This window comes from Tupaia chinensis, unplaced genomic scaffold (genome assembly GCF_000334495.1).
Source record: "Tupaia chinensis unplaced genomic scaffold, TupChi_1.0 Scaffold000211_1, whole genome shotgun sequence".
NCBI lineage: Eukaryota > Metazoa > Chordata > Mammalia > Scandentia > Tupaiidae > Tupaia > Tupaia belangeri.
The window spans coordinates 3968438-3987238 of NW_006159686.1; the positions used below are offsets into that span (position 1 = coordinate 3968438).

At 46.0% G+C, this 18801-nt stretch overlaps 1 protein-coding gene across 1 annotated transcript in view; it reads right to left on the reverse strand.

Moving 5' to 3' along the window:
* The window catches only part of LOC102481931 (transmembrane protein 132B), a 180113-nt gene extending 161653 nt beyond the window's left edge, over positions 1-18460 (reverse strand). The window contains exons 1-2 of the mRNA XM_006147371.1: positions 17628-18460; positions 11056-11947 (exon numbers count right to left, since the gene is read on the reverse strand). Coding sequence (XP_006147433.1) covers positions 11056-11930 — 875 coding nt within the window. The 5' untranslated portion in view covers positions 11931-11947; positions 17628-18460. The remainder of the gene's footprint in view (positions 1-11055; positions 11948-17627) is intronic.
* Positions 18461-18801: the final 341 nt, after the last annotated feature.

Sequence of the window (18801 nt, forward strand, 5' to 3'; positions counted from 1 at the left end):
CTTCCGCCTCTCCCCTGCCTCTCTCTTTGGACTCACTCAGACTTCCCAGCACCGTGTGTGCAGTGTCGCCGACCGCGATCCTAACCGACGCAAAGTGAGTGCCTTTGCTTCTACTCCTTTCCTCCAGAAAAACATCTCCTAACGTTGATCCCAGCGCCCCAACCCCAAGGGCAGGCAGAGAGCTCCTCTGGCTAAACTTGATAAGGCACAAGTGCCGGAAAGTTTCTGATCCCCCTAGAGGGAAATGCCAATCTATTTACTGAGTAGCAAGTGAAACCGCATTACCATAAGTGAAGAAAAGTCATTATTGGGGACCCGGGAGGGAAATGGCAAGTCTTCTTATTCCAGATTTCAGATTTAATTCAACTCAAGGGATCCTTTATGAGCTCTAACAGGCTGCCAGTCCTAGCTGGGGACGAGCCTCCGCCAAGTCAGCAGCCCCTGTCTGCAAGCAGCTCACAATCAGACTGCCACACAGCCCGTTCATTATAATATGCTGGGGTAAATGCTGGACCAGAAGCCTGAAGAAAATTCTCCAAGAACAAAGGAGTGCGTGTTGAATATCTTTCAAAAAGCTTTGTGGATTTAGACCACCCAGAGAGGAAGAAATGCAATGAAAAAGTATATCTAACCTTACAAGTATAGGCTACACAATTTATTTTCTTCTTTTCTTGTCTACAGTGATTTCTTTTTCCTGACATCTTCTGCTTGAATGACAGTGAGTGGGCCAGTCTATGGTGACACAGGTGACAGGGCACCACTGCATGGTGGCTAAGGCCACATGGGAGGCCCAGGTTTAGTTCCCAGCCTAACCTGAACAGGCTGGGCACAGTGGCGTGCCTCCAGTTCCAGCTAACGGGGAGCCTGGGGCAGGAGGAGCTCAGCTTGGCAAGACTGTCAAAATGCTTATTTCTCGCTCCCTCTTTTTCCCTCTCTCCCCCTGTGATTGCTCTCATTAAAATGAAGAAGAAGAAGAAGAGAAAAAAGAAAAGTTTCAATGACAGTGACCAATAATCAATTTAAACATCATAGAAGTAGAGATTATATTTTTATTTGTAATGAAACTAATGAAGAAGTAATAGGCATGCTGCATTTTTATAGCATTAAAATAAAATCCGATGAAATTGTCACCAAACAGGTTGGTCCTGTTGCCTGGTGGTTAAGGGAGCTGGCTCCCACATGGCTAACCAGAGTTCAAATCCTGGCCCCAGGGGCTTGAAAAGCATGCTGGGCACATGTGCATGCCCAAAATCTCACCAGGATGGAGAAACGGAGAAGAGACTGCAGCATGACCACACCCCACTGGCGTGCTTTCTCCCTCTCCCTTCCCCTCCCTTTCTCCAACTCTGTCTCTCTCTGGTGATCCCGTGTGCTCTTTTTCAATAAAAAGAGAAAGAAGAAAATCATCACCAAAGCAATACTCTCCTAGACAGGGTGAACGATCGCAAGCTTGCATCTCTGATGCTTGCATCTCCGACAAGTACTGCCCCTTTGAAATTTGCCCTAAAATGCATGACTGCACAACTCATGGTGGCAACCGCAAAGTGCTGAGAAGACAAGCTCGACGAGTCCACACACAGGAGTTGCATGCAGAAGCTCTGCTGTGTACACAATGACTTATTTTTCTCTTAAATGTAATAAAACTCTCTACTCCTCCAAGGTGAGTAGCAAAGTAAGATGGCGGCCCACTTCGTCTGGGACATGCACAGGGCACACAGGGGAGTTCTCCCAGGCCCCTGGTAACAGCCCTCCATTACCACTGGGACACTGGGCTTTACTTCAGCATTTAAATGTGCACAAGCTTCCCTCAGCTCTAGGGAAAATAATTCCCCTGATACCGTAGGTCCCTTCCTCCCAGATATAACACACTCTCCTTCCTCCTGGACACAATTCAGAAAGCAGTTATCTGAAGGCACTAGGAAGCAAATAGAAACGGGCAGACAGTGGTAGGGGTTCCCACTCAGAAGACAGCTCTAAGAAAGTAAGCCCGTTTTTGCTGATTCTGACCTGGAGAGTGATTACTCATCACTGCTAGAGGAAGAGGAAACACCAGCAGGGACTGAGTCTAAGAGGACAGCTACGCAGAGATGAGAGCCCTGGAAAAGAAAGAGAGCGAGAGAGAGCGTCCCAATTGTGCCTGTAAATGTCTCTGGTTGAACCTTGACCCTTGCATGTGCAGATCAGGCTCAAAGCACGTCAGCCAAAGATGAAAGACCTATAATGAGATTGGAGCTGTGATCCAAGAGTCCGACCAAATTAACTGTCCGCTAAACAACAGAGACCACACTCACTGGGGAACAGGACAGAACCAGGGTCTCCACAACTTAGCATTCATAATGGCTCAGGCATAATCCAGAATGGTTCAGAATACAAAAACGATTCAGATGAAGGGGAAAATGAGATATACATACATATATGTTAGAATAAATACTGGCTGAGACGTGCCCAAACTGGATGAAAGATATAAAATTACAAATTCAAGCAGACCACAGACATAAAGAAGCCATGGCTGTGCACTCACAATCAGGCTGCTGAAAGGCAAAGATAATAAGCAAAGCAGCAAACAGAGAAAAACATTTTACCTGTGGTGAATTTGATAATAGCCATCCTCTCACTGGGAACTACAGAGGCCAAGAGAATGGAATAACATCTTTAAAGTACTGAAAGAATAAAATTGTCAATGCAGAGGCCTATAAATAGAAAAAAAAATCTCTTCTAGAATGAAGATAAAATGAAGGTATTTTCAGATAAAAGGAAATCAAGGGAATTCACTACCAGCAGATAAGCACTACAAAAAAAAAAAAATTGCCAAGGGAAGTCCTAGAGGCTGAATGGAAATGGTAAGAATGAAAACTTAGAATTCTAGAAAGGAATGGAAAGCATCAAAAATGGCAAAAAGTCTGGATAAATGCAAAAAGCTATTTTGCTTTTGCTTCTTCTCAACTTTTTTATACTCCATGTAACTATTTAAAGCAAAAAGTACAGTTTTATCTTCTAGGATTTTAGTATTTCTATGTAATTACATAAAAATAACTTCTGCATAAAAGAACATGAAGTGGTTAAATGAACCTATGCTCTTCTACAGTTTATAATAAGTAATATATTAACTCAGAGTATAGTATGAACAGTTAAGTATGTATATTACAATCCCTGAAGTAACCACTTAAAATATAATACAAGAAAATTCATCTAAAAAGTTTATAGAATCAAACTAGAGCTCTTTAAAGTATTCAAATAACCCCCCCAAAAAGCAACACTAAAGGAAGAATATACAACAATATACAAAAGAAACAATTGATAAAAAGATAACCTCAAATCTAACTATATCATTAATTACATTAAACATTAATGGAATAAGCACTCTAATTAAAAGACAGAGATTGACTATGAAAGACAACACCATATTTAATGTGAGGGTCATATATTTATGAATGTATATAGAGCCATCCATTATATATACATATAAGATAAAAGGTAATTGCATAATACCTATCAGCTAGGGAAGGGGAAAATGCATTGTGATATAATAATATAGTGGAATACTCTATAGCAGTTAAAATTGCTGAAGCCAATCAAACATATCAACATTATTTTTTTAATTGAGAAAATTTATTGTAAATGACATAAATTATGATTCTATTTATATAAAATTTTTAAAATGTAATGTAATGCAATTATTTCTGGAAGAATAATTCAAAATAAAATGTAAAGTGTGGAAGAATAACATATGTCTGTTTAGTATAGCAGCTCTCTGAAGGAGGGAAAAGAATTAAGGGTGTGTGAATGATGTAGGAAACTTCAAAAATGCCTGTACTCTTTATTGCAATGAAAATATCTATAGTGGGGATGATGAAGTATGTGAATTTAATAGTGTTACTTGGTGTGTAAAAAAAGCCCTTCATTATTATTATCTGTATTTTTAACACTTGTATTCTAAAAACAAACATACCTATAAACACTCTTAAAATAAAAATGGTGTTGCTAAAATAGGTAAGAAGATAAAACACAACTGTATGCTGTCTACAAGAGACATATTTTAAGTATAAAGACACAGATAAGTGAGTTTGTCAAGGCTGGAAGATAAAAGCTCAAAAAAATGTATTGTGTTTGTACATGAAGGCAATAAGAAAAACAGAAAATAAAATCAACAGTGGCATTTATAGCACCACTTTGGGGCAAAATGTCAAGGGGTCAGCTCTGAGGTATAGTGGTAATGCACTGCTCAAGAGAAACTAGATCCCAAGTGGCAACTATGATTCAGATCCCCAGCCCAAACAACCTGAAACATACTGGGTATATACACCTGTACCCAAGATCTAACAGACTGGAGGACTGGAGGATAGAGTGGAGAAACAACCTACATAATGGTAGAAAATATTTGCAAACTATGCCTCAGATAAGTGTTAGATAACCAGACTATATAGAAAAGGCAAGCAACTTAGCCACAGAAAACTAACAATCCAATTAAAAAATGGGCAAATGAGCTGAACAGATGACTTTCAGAGGAAGACCTATGATGGCCAAAAAGCATTTTTAAAAATGTTCAGAAAATGTTCTCTTATCATAAGGGAAATGCAAATCAAAATCAGATGAGATATCGTTCAACCCCAGTCAGACTGACCACAATCAAAAAATCTAAGAATCACAAGTGCTGGCAAGGCTATAATGAAAAAGAGCTCTCCTGTACTGCTGGTGGGAATGTTGATTAGTACAGCCACTGTGAAAAACTACACAGAGGGTCCCCAAAACTTATAAATAGAACTCCTATATGATGCACTAATCCTACTCTTTAGCATTTACCCAAAGGACAGAAAAACACTGAGAAAAATAATTGTACATCCATGCTTATTGCAGCATTATTCACAATTGCTAAGATATAGAATCAACCTAAACACCCAACTGATGACTGGATTAAAAACCCTGTGACACATGTATACAATGAAACATTCCTCAGCTGTGAAATACAACCAGACTCTGTCATTTGATACAAAGTAGATGAATCCAGAAGATTTCGTCCTAAATGAAATAAGCCATTCTATGAAAGACAGATGCTGCACGTCCCCACTCAATATATACCATCTGACTCGACTCTACGGCAGGAATGGAAAGGTTTCAAAGACATAACAGTAGGGAGACAAATGTAGACACCAGAGACTATATGGGAGGGGGGTAAAATGCGGAGGGTGAGTGGGAGGAGCTCAGTGAAACATTTAACAGCTACAAGAACGTGAGGTTCTTTGTTGAAAACGATGTATATAGTACATCTTTGATTTGGTTACCACATGCTGCATGCATTGCACTGAAGGACCATATGGTATGCATAAAGATTTATAACAATTAAATGTAAATAAGAAAATATAGAAGAAGAAACTTTTAAAGAAAAAAATCATTGGCAGATAAGCCCATCAGAGAAGGACAAACACTGCATGCCTCCCCTCAAATGAGTTAGACTTCTTCAGTCAAATTCCCAGAAGCAGGGAGCAGAATGGTAGCTGCTGGAGGCTGGGTGAGGGAGACGTGGGTCCATTACGCGGTAGGAGAGGGTTTCAGTCTCGCAAGATGAATGAGCTCTAGAGACCTGCCGTACAAGAAAGAGCATGCGGCCACAACGCTGCCTGCCCTCAGACGGGTTACCAGGGTAGAGTTCATATTATCACAGTTCTCATTATTTTTTATCATAATACAAAATACAGTATCCAGGACATATAAAATTCTTGCGGTTTCTTTTTTCTCTTTAACCAATATTCCAGGTCATGTAGAGTAAATCACTGGGGCAGACTGCCAAGGGAAGAACACACGAGCAGGAGAACATGTGGAGGGGTGGGAGCTCGGCGTCACGGACGTGAGGGGCAGCATTGAGTATTCTAAAAACAAACATACCTATAAACACTCTTAAAATAAAAATGGTGTTGCTAAAATAGGTAAGAAGATAAAACACAACTGTATGCTGTCTACAAGAGACATATTTTAAGTATAAAGACACAGATAAGTGAGTTTGTAAAGGCTGGAAGATAAAAGCTCAAAAAAATGTATTGTGTTTGTACATGAAGGCAATAAGAAAAACAGAAAATAAAATCAACAGTGGCATTTATAGCACCACTTTGGGGCAAAATGTCAAGGGGTCAGCTCTGAGGTATAGTGGTAATGCACTGCTCAAGAGAAACTAGATCCCAAGTGGCAACTATGATTCAGATCCCCAGCCCAAACAACCTGAAACATACTGGGTATATACACCTGTACCCAAGATCTAACAGACTGGAGGACTGGAGGATAGATTGAAAATAGAGTGGAGAAACAACCTACATAATGGTAGAAAATATTTGCAAACTATGCCTCAGATAAGTGTTAGATAACCAGACTATATAGAAAAGGCAAGCAACTTAGCCACAGAAAACTAACAATCCAATTAAAAAATGGGCAAATGAGCTGAACAGATGACTTTCAGAGGAAGACCTATGATGGCCAAAAAGCATTTTAAAAAATGTTCAGAAAATTTTCTCTCATCATAAGGGAAATGCAAATCAAAATCAGATGAGATATCGTTCAACCCCAGTCAGACTGACCACAATCAAAAAATCTAAGAATCACAAGTGCTGGCAAGGCTATAATGAAAAAGAGCTCTCCTGTACTGCTGGTGGGAATGTTGATTAGTACAGCCACTGTGAAAAACTACACAGAGGGTCCCCAAAACTTATAAATAGAACTCCTATATGATGCACTAATCCTACTCTTTAGCATTTACCCAAAGGACAGAAAAACACTGAGAAAAATAATTGTACATCCATGCTTATTGCAGCATTATTCACAATTGCTAAGATATAGAATCAACCTAAACACCCAACTGATGACTGGATTAAAAACCCTGTGACACATGTATACAATGAAACATTCCTCAGCTGTGAAATACAACCAGACTCTGTCATTTGATACAAAGTAGATGAATCCAGAAGATTTCGTCCTAAATGAAATAAGCCATTCTATGAAAGACAGATGCTGCACGTCCCCACTCAATATATACCATCTGACTCGACTCTACGGCAGGAATGGAAAGGTTTCAAAGACATAACAGTAGGGAGACAAATGTAGACACCAGAGACTATATGGGAGGGGGGTAAAATGCGGAGGGTGAGTGGGAGGAGCTCAGTGAAACATTTAACAGCTACAAGAACGTGAGGTTCTTTGTTGAAAACGATGTATATAGTACATCTTTGATTTGGTTACCACATGCTGCATGCATTGCACTGAAGGACCATATGGTATGCATAAAGATTTATAACAATTAAATGTAAATAAGAAAATATAGAAGAAGAAACTTTTAAAGAAAAAAATCATTGGCAGATAAGCCCATCAGAGAAGGACAAACACTGCATGCCTCCCCTCAAATGAGTTAGACTTCTTCAGTCAAATTCCCAGAAGCAGGGAGCAGAATGGTAGCTGCTGGAGGCTGGGTGAGGGAGACGTGGGTCCATTACGCGGTAGGAGAGGGTTTCAGTCTCGCAAGATGAATGAGCTCTAGAGACCTGCCGTACAAGAAAGAGCATGCGGCCACAACGCTGCCTGCCCTCAGACGGGTTACCAGGGTAGAGTTCATATTATCACAGCTCTCATTATTTTTTATCATAATACAAAATACAGTATCCAGGACATATAAAATTCTTGCGGTTTCTTTTTTCTCTTTAACCAATATTCCAGGTCATGTAGAGTAAATCACTGGGGCAGACTGCCAAGGGAAGAACACACGAGCAGGAGAACATGTGGAGGGGTGGGAGCTCGGCGTCACGGACGTGAGGGGCAGCATTGATCAGGGAGATGCGCCCAGGGACGGGGCTGGCCTGAGCAGGCAAAGAGAAGTAGGGTCTGGAGGCTGGTTGCCCCGGTCAGGCAAGGTTATGCACCGGCCACTGGCAGACAAGCGCTGTACACACCTCACGCCTGGGAGCAGGCGCTGCTACTGCAGGTGCACGGGACCCTCCACTGGGTCCACAGGCATGACGAGGCAAGAGAATGTCCAGGACAGCGAGGCACGGGCTCTGCCTGCTCATCTGTAACACGGCTTGAAGGGACTCGTTCCAGCAGGACCGCGAGGACCAGAGCGAGGACACGTCCATATGAGAGTGTACTTGGAGCCCGACCTGGTGGCTGTGGAGGGAGCCAAAAGGAGGGTCGTCAGGCAGGGCCTAGCAGGCCAATGTGAGGACCCTGGTATTTACTCAAGGGCAAACTGTAGAGGGCAAAAGTGGAGGTGAGGAGGCCTGTCAGGGGGCTCCTGCAGGCACCCACCAAGAGAGGATGCGAGCGTGGACTGGCTCAAAGCAGCAGAGGTTGTTAGAGTCTGGATATTGCAAAGGAAGAGCCCGGGGTTTGCAGGTAGTGCAGAGGCAGGCCATCAGAGAAGGGAAGGAACCAATCATAGTTAGGTGTTTGGCCTGAGCAGCCGGAGGGCGGTTTAGCTGACCACGAAGTCGACTCTTCCTAAATAGTCCCTTAAAGCACAAAGTATCCCCATTTACAGAGGAGGGAGCTGGCACAGAGAGGCTAGATAACTTGTTAAGGTCACACAGCTGGTCTGAAGCAGAGGGATCAAAGCCAGGCGATCTGGGTTCAGTCCACATTCTTAACCACTGGGCTCCACTGCCTTGTAGGGGAAGATCAGCCCAGAAGATTCTCTGTGTAAGCTGAGAAAAAGCTGTCTTAACAAACCTGGATAAAGTTTCCCAGGATCTCACTCAGCCTCAGCGACGTTTCATGGAAGGGAGAAACTTCAGACTTCAGACTTCCCTGGAAGTGTCACAAAGACCTGTCTTGATCCCAGCCCAGCATTGTCCTGCCACCAACCCCCAAGCCCTCTGAACCACGCGCCGTGGCTTTTCGAGGCACGGCGAACAGTTCAGGGGCTAAGGTTTCACAGAATCCGTTTGGCATTAAAGAATAACCAATGCAACTTTTGTTCAAACTGGCCCCTCTATGAAACGCAGTCTTGAAACAGCGAAGTGACAAGTGAAAATGACACACATCTGTCCCCTTCCCACATGGCTCCCGCTCTGAAATTAGATCTCGACAAATCTGGCCCATGTTCACGCCTTGATCTGGGCCTCCTCTGAGCCGGGATGAACTATGTCACATTTCATTCACGAAAGGCATGATTAGAACAGACACTCGGCTGTGCGGAGAAGTAACACGTTTCCCTCCTAGTGCAGTAAGTATTTTATTTCAAGAGAATGAATAATCAAGTGGACAGCACCAGACCGTCCAGCACAGAACTCTGGCCACACCTGCAGCAGCCGGTCCAGGAAGTCGAGCTGCGGCCCCTGCAGTAACCAGCCCACAGGGCAGGACTCAGTCAGGGACACCCAGCGACCCTGCCACTCGCCTCTACTTCCATCTCAGGACAAGCAGAGACAGCCAAACGGAGATGCCCTGTTTCCACATCCACAACACGGACACAAACAACACGCCTTGAACAGTAGCTCTGAGCATACGAGGAGAGGATGCACGGAGAGGGTTAACGCAGGACGCACAATATTTAAAACGTGTAAATGAAGAGTAGCAATTAGCGCAAAGTAACCCTGAGTACACTAGGTCGTCTGGAAAGTCGTGACACATTTTTGCATAGAGAAAGAAAAGTACCATGACTTTCCCGTTGACCTAACAGTAAGTATTGGGTCATTAGAAAAGTCGTGACGTGGGAACCAGCAGTTAGCGTAATGGCTGGGTCGCTGGACTCCCACGTAGTCCCAGACAGGCGCGTGTGCGTGCGTGCCCAAGATCTCGAGAGGAGAATGGAGAAGAAGGGATTGCAGTGTAACCATCCCCCCCGGGGGGTGATTTCTCGCTTTCTGTCTCTCTGTCTCTCTCTGTCTGTCTGGTGAGCGCACGAGCCCTTACAGCGAAAACCTCTCCCCAAAAAAAAGAAAAGTCATGATGCATTTTTGCATAGAGAAACATGAAAAAAACACAACGGGACCTTTCCAGCAATCCAGTAGTAGAATCGATGAGCACTTGACTGGATACCCAGCATGCCAGCCACTCTTCTAGTACTTTCTGTGAAGTAATAATGCACCCGTGATGCGATGCTGAGGATGGTGGGGCGGTGGTTCCCCTCCCTGTGATGCACCCACCAGCCACTTCTCCCCCCAATTCACGTGATGAATGAGCGATCTCGCCTTCAAAGGTTAAAACGTCGCCCCCTCTTCAGCACGACACCCTCTTGTTTTCCAAACTTGTATTTTTTTTCAACATTGTATTGAATTCAATATTTTCCAACATTGACTTCGAAATGCAGATGCCCACAGGGGCTACACGGGCAACATACGTGGGTAACATGTGCCAGGCGTGAGGCAAAGTGGAGTGGTGGGGACTGGGGTGAACGCGACAGTGCATGACGCACCTTAGGGGAAGCCGCTTTCTAACATGGCCAGCCATGGCCAAGTGGCCAGATCTTTGAAATTTCCTAAGAAAATGGTACGTGAAATCTCCCTGTTGTTAGAAGTTGGAACTCTAAAGTTGTCTTATTTTTTTGTTTTCAGCCAGAGGGCATGTGTGCTTGCTAGAAAGAGAAAGCACTCCCCAATGGGACGCGGTCACACAGCATTTATTAAAAAGGACTTTTAATTACACATATGTGACTCCTGCAACGCAGAGGCACCTGTCTCAGGGACTCAGGGCCATCCCACTAAAACGTCAGAGTTAGGAAGGACGGGGCTTCTGTCTCCCAGTCTCTGTGAGGGGCTACCAGCTACAAGTCAGCCATGCTGACTGCCACGGACACTGAGGCCTCTGAAGCATGCAGTCCTCTGGTTCTGTTGCACCCTGCCCTCCCCTCGCTCACGCTCTCGGAAACACCCAGATCACCTCTTGCCACATCAGAAGAGAGCCCATCTGGTCCCTTTCCTGCCAGAAGGTGAGGATACGATCTGCTTCCACAGCTTTCGCTGATGCCCACCTGCGTTTATCTCTGACAATGCTCAGCAAACGGTCAGCACCCCCTTTGCTCATTGACAATCATGGGTCCTAGGAGCTGCATTCCACTCCATCCGACCCGCCATAGCCTCTTACCTGAGAGTGAAGTGGCCCGCCACAGAGCTGCTGGTCAGAGAGACCAAAAAGGTGGCTGTGTCCCCTTCGCGCACAAGATTCAGAGGCACCGAGAGGACCACGTTCTCGTCCAGGCTCACCAGCGACCACCTGAGGTCGTCTTGAGTTGGGTAGACCACCACGCTCCCAATCCTCTCTCGGGCCGGCAGTGCCTGAGGGGGGCTGTCCTGGTCTGGATGAATGTTGTTCTCCCATTTGCCCTCTTCCTCCAGAGGACACTGGCCAGCCTCATCGGCCGGGTGGAGAGTGAAGAAGAGCTCCATGGCAGAGCCCCCCAGCAGGGCGGGGACCTCTTCCTGTGGCTCCAGGTCCAGGCCAGAGCTGAACCACTCAGGCAGCAACTCCAGCTCGGCCACACACAGCCCCGGGGCCCCCTGCAGCCGACAGGCAGCCGCCACCTCCCTGGCCTCGGGGAAGGCAAACATCTTGACACAGGGCAGATCTTCTGAAGGGTCGCTGTCCTCCCAGCTCCTGCCGGAGACATAAAACAAGGTCTGCACTTTGGGTCTGTTGGAGTAGATGGAGCTGTCGAGGATGTGAGATTTCAACTTCCAGTTGAAGGGGAACTTCTCCATGGTTCCAAAGGGTGTGGAGGTCACCAGGAGCTCCGGGGGGATGAGCTGCTCCACGGAAAACGGGCCATAGCTGGCATTGATCAGAGGGGGCGTCCTGGCCCGGTAGATGAAGAAGGACTCCACCCGGGCCTGCAGACTGGAGTTCCTCGTGAGGTCCTGGTTGGCTTCTTTGAGGAAGAAGGACTCCTCTGCGTTGGAGATGTGGAAGCTCGTGGGGAGGTAGGCAGGGAGCGAGGAGAACCTCTGCAGGCTATCCGCCATCCCGCGACTCTCTGTCTCTGCACAGGAAAGGAAAGCAACAAATGAGGCCTTGTTCTGAGACCAACTGGAACCGACACACGCAGGCCCCACCCACGGCCACACCATTCCTCTCCTGGGTCTTGTCACAGTGGAAGTCCTATAGTCACATAAAGTACAGTCCTCAGGATCTCAAAAAAACAAACACAAAGACAGCGCCGAGTGGGAAAGGACCCAGTCAGCACTTGTCCAATGGTCCTGGGGTGAACAGGTTCCTCCCTGGAGAGAAAAGGCTGCCTCCTCCCACTCTGAGCAGCTCCAGTCTCAGAGGATCCTGGCTGTCTCTGTTAACGACCCCTCAGAGAGAGGGCTGCAGGGCTGCCCAGCGACCACGCTCGAGCAGTGCCATTGCACGGGACATGCTCCTCCTTCAGTATTTCCATATGTGTGCTTGTCTCCATCTCTCCCTCGAGCGCTGTCTGCTTAGACATGGAGCATCTCTGTCACTCTCACTGGAATGAGAGAGGAGCTCTGGCTCTGCAGGCCCGCTCCCAGGAACCACTCCTTCCGAAACCCCGGGAGAATGCATGAAGCTCTATCCGCAAGGATGTTCTCTGTAGCGCCATTTAGAATGACAAACTTAAAAGCCTCAGTGCTTGGGGGCTGGAGGGTGGTGCTGTGGGGCTCTGTGATGCTCTGTAACACTGACCCACGAGGGAAGGCTCCTGCTTCCCCTCTGAAGCCTCCCTGAGACCTCCCTGATCACCACACACTTGCTCATGACCCAGGGCTGGCTGAAGGCTGGGGGTGATTTGGAGTGTCGATACCTTGTGAAGGTCTCTCTCTCTCCCCTCTCTCTCCCCCTCTCCCTCTAACTCTCTCTAACTCTCTCTCTCTCTACCTCTCCCTCTAACTCTCCCCTCTCTCTCTCCCTCTCCCTCTCCCTCTCTTTCTCTCTCTCTCTCCTCTCTCTCTCCCTCTCCCTCTAACTCTCTCCTCTCTCTCTCTCTCTCCCTTGCTCATGGAATAAAATTAACTTTTTTAAAAATGTAAAAAGAGCATGTGTGCTTAAATCTGAATCCTGAGTCTACCATTTCCTAACTGAGCAACCTGGAGCAAGTTACTTAACCTCTCTGTGCCTCAGACATTCTCAGATAAAGTAAGATATAAATACAAATTCTCCCTTACTGGGTTGTTGTAAGGATTCATGAATTAATAAAGACGGAGTGTTTAGAACATACTGACACACATAAATGTTCAGTCAATATTTACCTGCTACTCTTACTGCATATCATTTTAATCCATACTAAAAGCTGATCAATAGGAGATGACACTGTCCGTTTTTACAGTGGACTAATAGGCAGATATAAAAACTAAGGTGTAGCTAATGTGAATACACTTGGAGAGATTTCCATGATATGTTATTAAGGATAAAAACTATAAATATGTCCTATGTGATCCTATTTGGGTCCATTTTTAAGATTCTATACATATAGATGTAAAAGTACAGTACACATACATGTTCGGGTGCCTTTTAGAACCCAAAAGAGAAATATTTTTTGCTTTTTGTCATTTATTTTTCTAGTTCATTTTAATTTGTTACAACCACCATGTATTACTTTGTTAATTAAAATGTGTAGCACATCTTCATAAACGTGTGTGTGTGTGTGTGTGTGTGTGTGTGTGTTTCAAATGGGAAAACACAAAAGGCAATGCTCCAACAAGCTTTGTCCATGAAGACAAACTATCAGGACCCAGGGTCACCAAATCAGCCAAGAGCAGACTTTTTTTTTTTTTTTTTGCTTGCCCTGAAATAAACCTTTACCGCTGGAGCCCATTTTCCTAATCAATGCAAGAAATGATACCTAACAGTGATGTTTAAAATGTAGCATTATGAGGGGCCAGTGGGTGGTGTAGTGGTTAAGGCACCGGACTCCCACATGGCCAACCACAGTTCGAGTCCTGGACCTGGCGACGTGAAACTCACACCAGGTGCATGTGCATGCACGCCCACAATCCTGAGAGGAGAATGAAGGAGAAGGGATTACAGTATGGCCATCCCCCTTGGGGGGAGATTTGTACTTTCCCTCTATTTCTCTGTTTCTGGCGAGCGCACTCACCCTGCAGCAAAAATCTCTCTAAAAGAAAAAATTCCCACCCCAATATTCTGCACCTGGAAATTTGTTCTAAAGAAATAATCAAGATGCTGTGAGAGAGAACAGTGAGCAAGAATGCTCATCACAAGAGAATTTATAACACCGACACGGGAAGCAAGTTAAAAACCCGTTGTTAGGGAAATGGTTAAACAAATGAGTAAAGTCACACTGTATGTGCGATAGTACGCTGTCATCAGAACTGTCATTTCAACTAAGGTGTAACGTCATGAGAAAACATGCCATGTTGGGAACCAGCAGTTAGCGTAATGGCTATGTCTCTGGACTCCCACGTAGTCGACCGTGGTTCACGTCCCGGACCCGGTGGCTTCAAACTCACGCCAGGCGCGTGTGCGTGCGTGCCCAGGATCCCGAGAGGAGAATGGAGGAGAAGGGATTGCAGCGTGGCCATCCCCCCTGGGGGGTGATTTCTCGCTTTCTGTCTCTCTGTCTCTCTCTGTCTGTCTGGCGAGCACATGCGCCCTACAGTGAAAATCTCTCAAAAAAAAAAGACAAAAGATGGAGGAGGGAGGAATGACTCTGAAGAACTGGCCTCATGGAGAGGAAAGTTCCAGCGACTACCACCGCAAGGGGGAGTCTGTACTCACTGCAGAAGTGCCATGCCTGGTGGGATTTCAGAGGGTTGCTGTGTGGGTTTATTTCCCTTTCCCCTGTCAGGAAGGTAAACCCCAGGAGAACATGCCCAGGAATTAGGTGGCAACAGGATGGCAGGCCAAACGGCCTTCACCTGGGATGAGCGGCCACCCGCCCACCAGATTTGGAAGTGAGAGGTTTGGGTTTTACCTTCTCACGAAATTTAGGGGAAGTCCAAGGCAAGGTTTAAGTTCTGATTTATTCTAGAGGTGGAGAAGGAAATTAAAATAAGTGCAAACTTTGATATACGTCATTGTGGATTCGCTCATTCTTCTCTTTATCTCGTATGTGAGCATTTTACACCTCTCAAAAACTGATTTCCAAGAAATTTAAAGCTGTGCTTCTCTCTTCTTTATGGTAGCCAAAACCTCCATTTTATCTGAAAGAGCAGCGCGAGGTTTACACTCCTGTCCCACCGTAACTCAAGCAAAATGCAATACAAATTTTGTCTGAAAGCTTATATGGAAAGTCATAAACTTCAGCTGCCAGGGCCTCATTTTGTCCTCAAACCAGATTGCAACAAAATATGATATCTGAGTTTAGGAGTACTTTGTGCAGCCAGGGAGCTGTGTCTCAGACGTGCACCGTGATCTGAGAAGCTAGCCCTCTCCCCCTCCTCCCCAAATGTCCTATGGTAGCACTGTTCTTTTTCCGTGGCAGGTAGACAGCGTGGCCTCGTTTGGAATGTGCAATGAGGCCCTGCACATGCCGTCTGTTTCCTACACGGCTTCTCACCTCTGGGAGGAGTAAGACGGGCCCTGAGAACATAAGATGAGAAAGGTTTAGTTAGGCCCAGCTGAAAAGGACCTTTCATTCCTGCCATCCTCATGAGCCAGGAAGAGAATCGAGTTCAGGTTCAGAGGGCACACAAGGTGGGCAGACAGAGACGCTGTGGCTAAAGGATGCTCTGGCTCCAAAACAATAGCAGATGGCTCCGAGGAATCCCAAAGACAGCTCTGGAATGTTGTGGGGGTGGGAGGGAGAAATGGATTAACCAAGAATAAAGCAACTCAACTAGAAATCTTGGCAGGGACCCTATGACCCAAAGTGGGAGGATGGGTGTCAGTGCTGTGCCTGGCGCACACAAAATATTCCTGGCATGGGCCTCGGTGAGGACCGGTAGGACCTGTGGCCCTAAACCCCAAAATGATGCCTCATTAACTAGTTACAACCCACAGACTTAGAATCAGTCCGTTCAGGGCCAGGCACAGTGGTAACACATACATTCTTCGAGTCTGGGAAGGTCATGGGAAGGTGCCCAGTTCAGGTCCAGTGACCTCCCTGAGTACTCCCGGCACACACGTGCCAGTGATCTGGGCTGGCTCAGGCTGAGTATGGGTCACAGTGTCAAGATCCTGATGGGGTGCTGTCCCTCTGTTTCTCTCATTCATGAAAGAATGAAATAAGATGAATTTGAATAACAAAAACAAATTGATCCTTTCACTGATATTACCAGTCCTATCTGGAAGCTAATTTACCAGACTTGTGGCTACTGGCCCCTGCCTGAGAGAGAAGGCCCTGCGTTTTCTGCAGCTGGCTTGCTTCAGTGGAAAATCTGAGAAACCAAATTGGACATTGGAGACTACATCTGGGCATGGAAAGTGATCCAGAAATTATAAACCGCAATAAGCCATTACCACCTCTTGGTGTGGGTTCCGTGTTATCAGAACTCAGAAGCTGGAATAATCTGGTGAGAACTAGAACTACTGCTCCAAAGAGCTGGGGCCATGGGGATGGGCTATCTACGGGGTGCTGGAGCCACAGAGGAGGCAGTCTGGACCGACACTATCACTTCTTTCATTTCCTTCTCAAAGATCACATCGCTGTGGTCACTAAGTTGGCAGCTTTGCCAAGAAGAGAGCTCCAATTCTCAGATGGAAGAAATTATTACTTAAAAGAGAAACATGCCATTTACAGGCCAATACTAAGACATATTCATCTGCCTGGATTATCACAGTAGGTGTAAGATGGTTAGTCTTAGTCCTTCTTGAATGATGATGAAACTGAGGCACAGAGAAATTAAGCATGTGAGCATGATAACACTTAGGGTTCCAGCCAACTCTGTCCAGTTCCAGTGAAAGCCTGAAGGCCCACCTGGCCTAGAGTTCTACAGTGAAGTTCAGCTGAGGGAGCTAGAGCTTAACACATACGTCGGGCTTGTGGACATAATTCCTGTACACCCAACAAGGTTGTCATCGATATGTGGTCACATGTGACTGTGTCTCCCATCCCAGGTACCTGTGACCAACATGGATCTCCAGGTAGAGCAGGAAATTAGATGCAGCTGACCCAGAATATCTTGACCCACCTGCTGACAAAATAGCCAGTGGTATTTACAGTATACATAAATAGAAAAAAATTACTACCTACAGGTCCCAGAGGAGTAGGTAATGCAACAGTTTGGACCGAATACTCTTGGACAAAAGAGGCTGATTGCATGCGGTCATTCATTAACAACCGTTAACAACTGGGGTGGGACTGTACTGTAAATTCTCATTCCATTTGGGCCTACTCCCAGTTCTATGTCTTCACTGTACTCTGAAGAACAGACTCTTCCACACCTCAGCATTTGGAGCATGAGTTATTTGCTATAAAACCAAAAAGAGGGTCAGCAGGTGGTATGGTGGTTAAGATGCTGGATTCCCACATGGCCAACCGTGGTTCAAGTCCTGCACTTGGCAGTTTGAAAATCCTAAGACTAGAGGAGAAGGGATTGCAGAGTGGTCATTACTCCTGACAGTTGATTTCTTACTTCCCCTCTGTCTTACTTTGTCTCTGTCTCTCTCCAGCAAGCACACACAACCTATGACAAAAAAAAAAAACTAAAAAAAAAAAAAAAGTTTTTAAAGTAGCAAACACTTAACTATCAAATTCAAAAACCGCCAATATAGAAGTAGGGACAGATGAAACACACCGTGGTCTGATAAAGGAGAGGGCACACAGACAGGAGGCCATGAGGCCAGTGGTCATCTTTGGGCTCACAGGACCAGAAAGTAGCTAAGTACAGAGGAAGCAGAGGAACAGCAAGCAGGAAGCAGACAGGGAGCAGACAAGAAGTGACTATGGAGCAGATAGGAAGTGAATGGGGAGCAGCTGGAGAGAACAGGAAGTGAATGGGGAGCAGCTGGAGAGAACAGGAAGTGAATGGGGAGCAGATGGGGAGAATAGGAAGTGAAGGGGGAGCCAACAGAGAGAACAGGAAGTGAATGGGGAGCAGACGGAGACAACAGGAAGTGGATGGGGAGCAGACAGAGAGAACAGGAAGTGAAGGGGGAGCAAATGGAGAGAACAGGAAGTGAATGGGGAGCAGAGGGAGAGAACAGGAAATGATTAGGGAGCAGATAGGAAGTGAATGGGGAGCCGACAGAGAGAACAGGAAGTGAAGAGGGAGCAGATGGAGAGAACAGGAAGTGAAGAGGGAGCAGATGGAGAGAACAGGAAGTGAAGAGGGAGCAGATGGAGAGAACAGGAAGTGAAGAGGGAGCAGATGGAGAGAACAGGAAGTGAAGAGGGAGCAGATGGAGAGAACAGGAAGTGAAGAGGGAGCAGATGGAGAGAACAGGAAGTGAAGAGGGAGCAGATGGAGAGAACAGGAAGTGAAGAGGGAGCAGATGGAGAGAACAGGAAGTGAAGAGGGAGCAGATGGAGAGAACAGGAAGTGAAGAGGGAGCAGATGGAGAGAACAGGAAGTGAAGAGGGAGCAGATGGAGAGAACAGGAAGTGAAGAGGGAGCAGATGGAGAGAACAGGAAGTGAATGGGGAGCCCACGAGAAGCCGACACTAGAGAACAGGAAGTGACTAGGGAGCAGATAGGCAGTGAATGGGGAGCAGACAGGAGAGAACAGGAAGTGATAGGGAGCAGACAGGAAGTGATAGGGAGCAGACCGGAAGCAGCCAGAGAGCTGAAGGAGCTCCTTCCTACCCCAGATTTGAGCTTATGGTCTCTCCTATCGCTCCCTGCTGGCAGAGCCTAAGAGGGAGCACCTGGCCAGGAGGAATGGATCTGCAGTGTTTCAGCCCCACCGGACACACCATAGAAGAAAAGGGTGAGTTTGGAAGAACCAAGTAACTGAACGTCCCATTTAGCA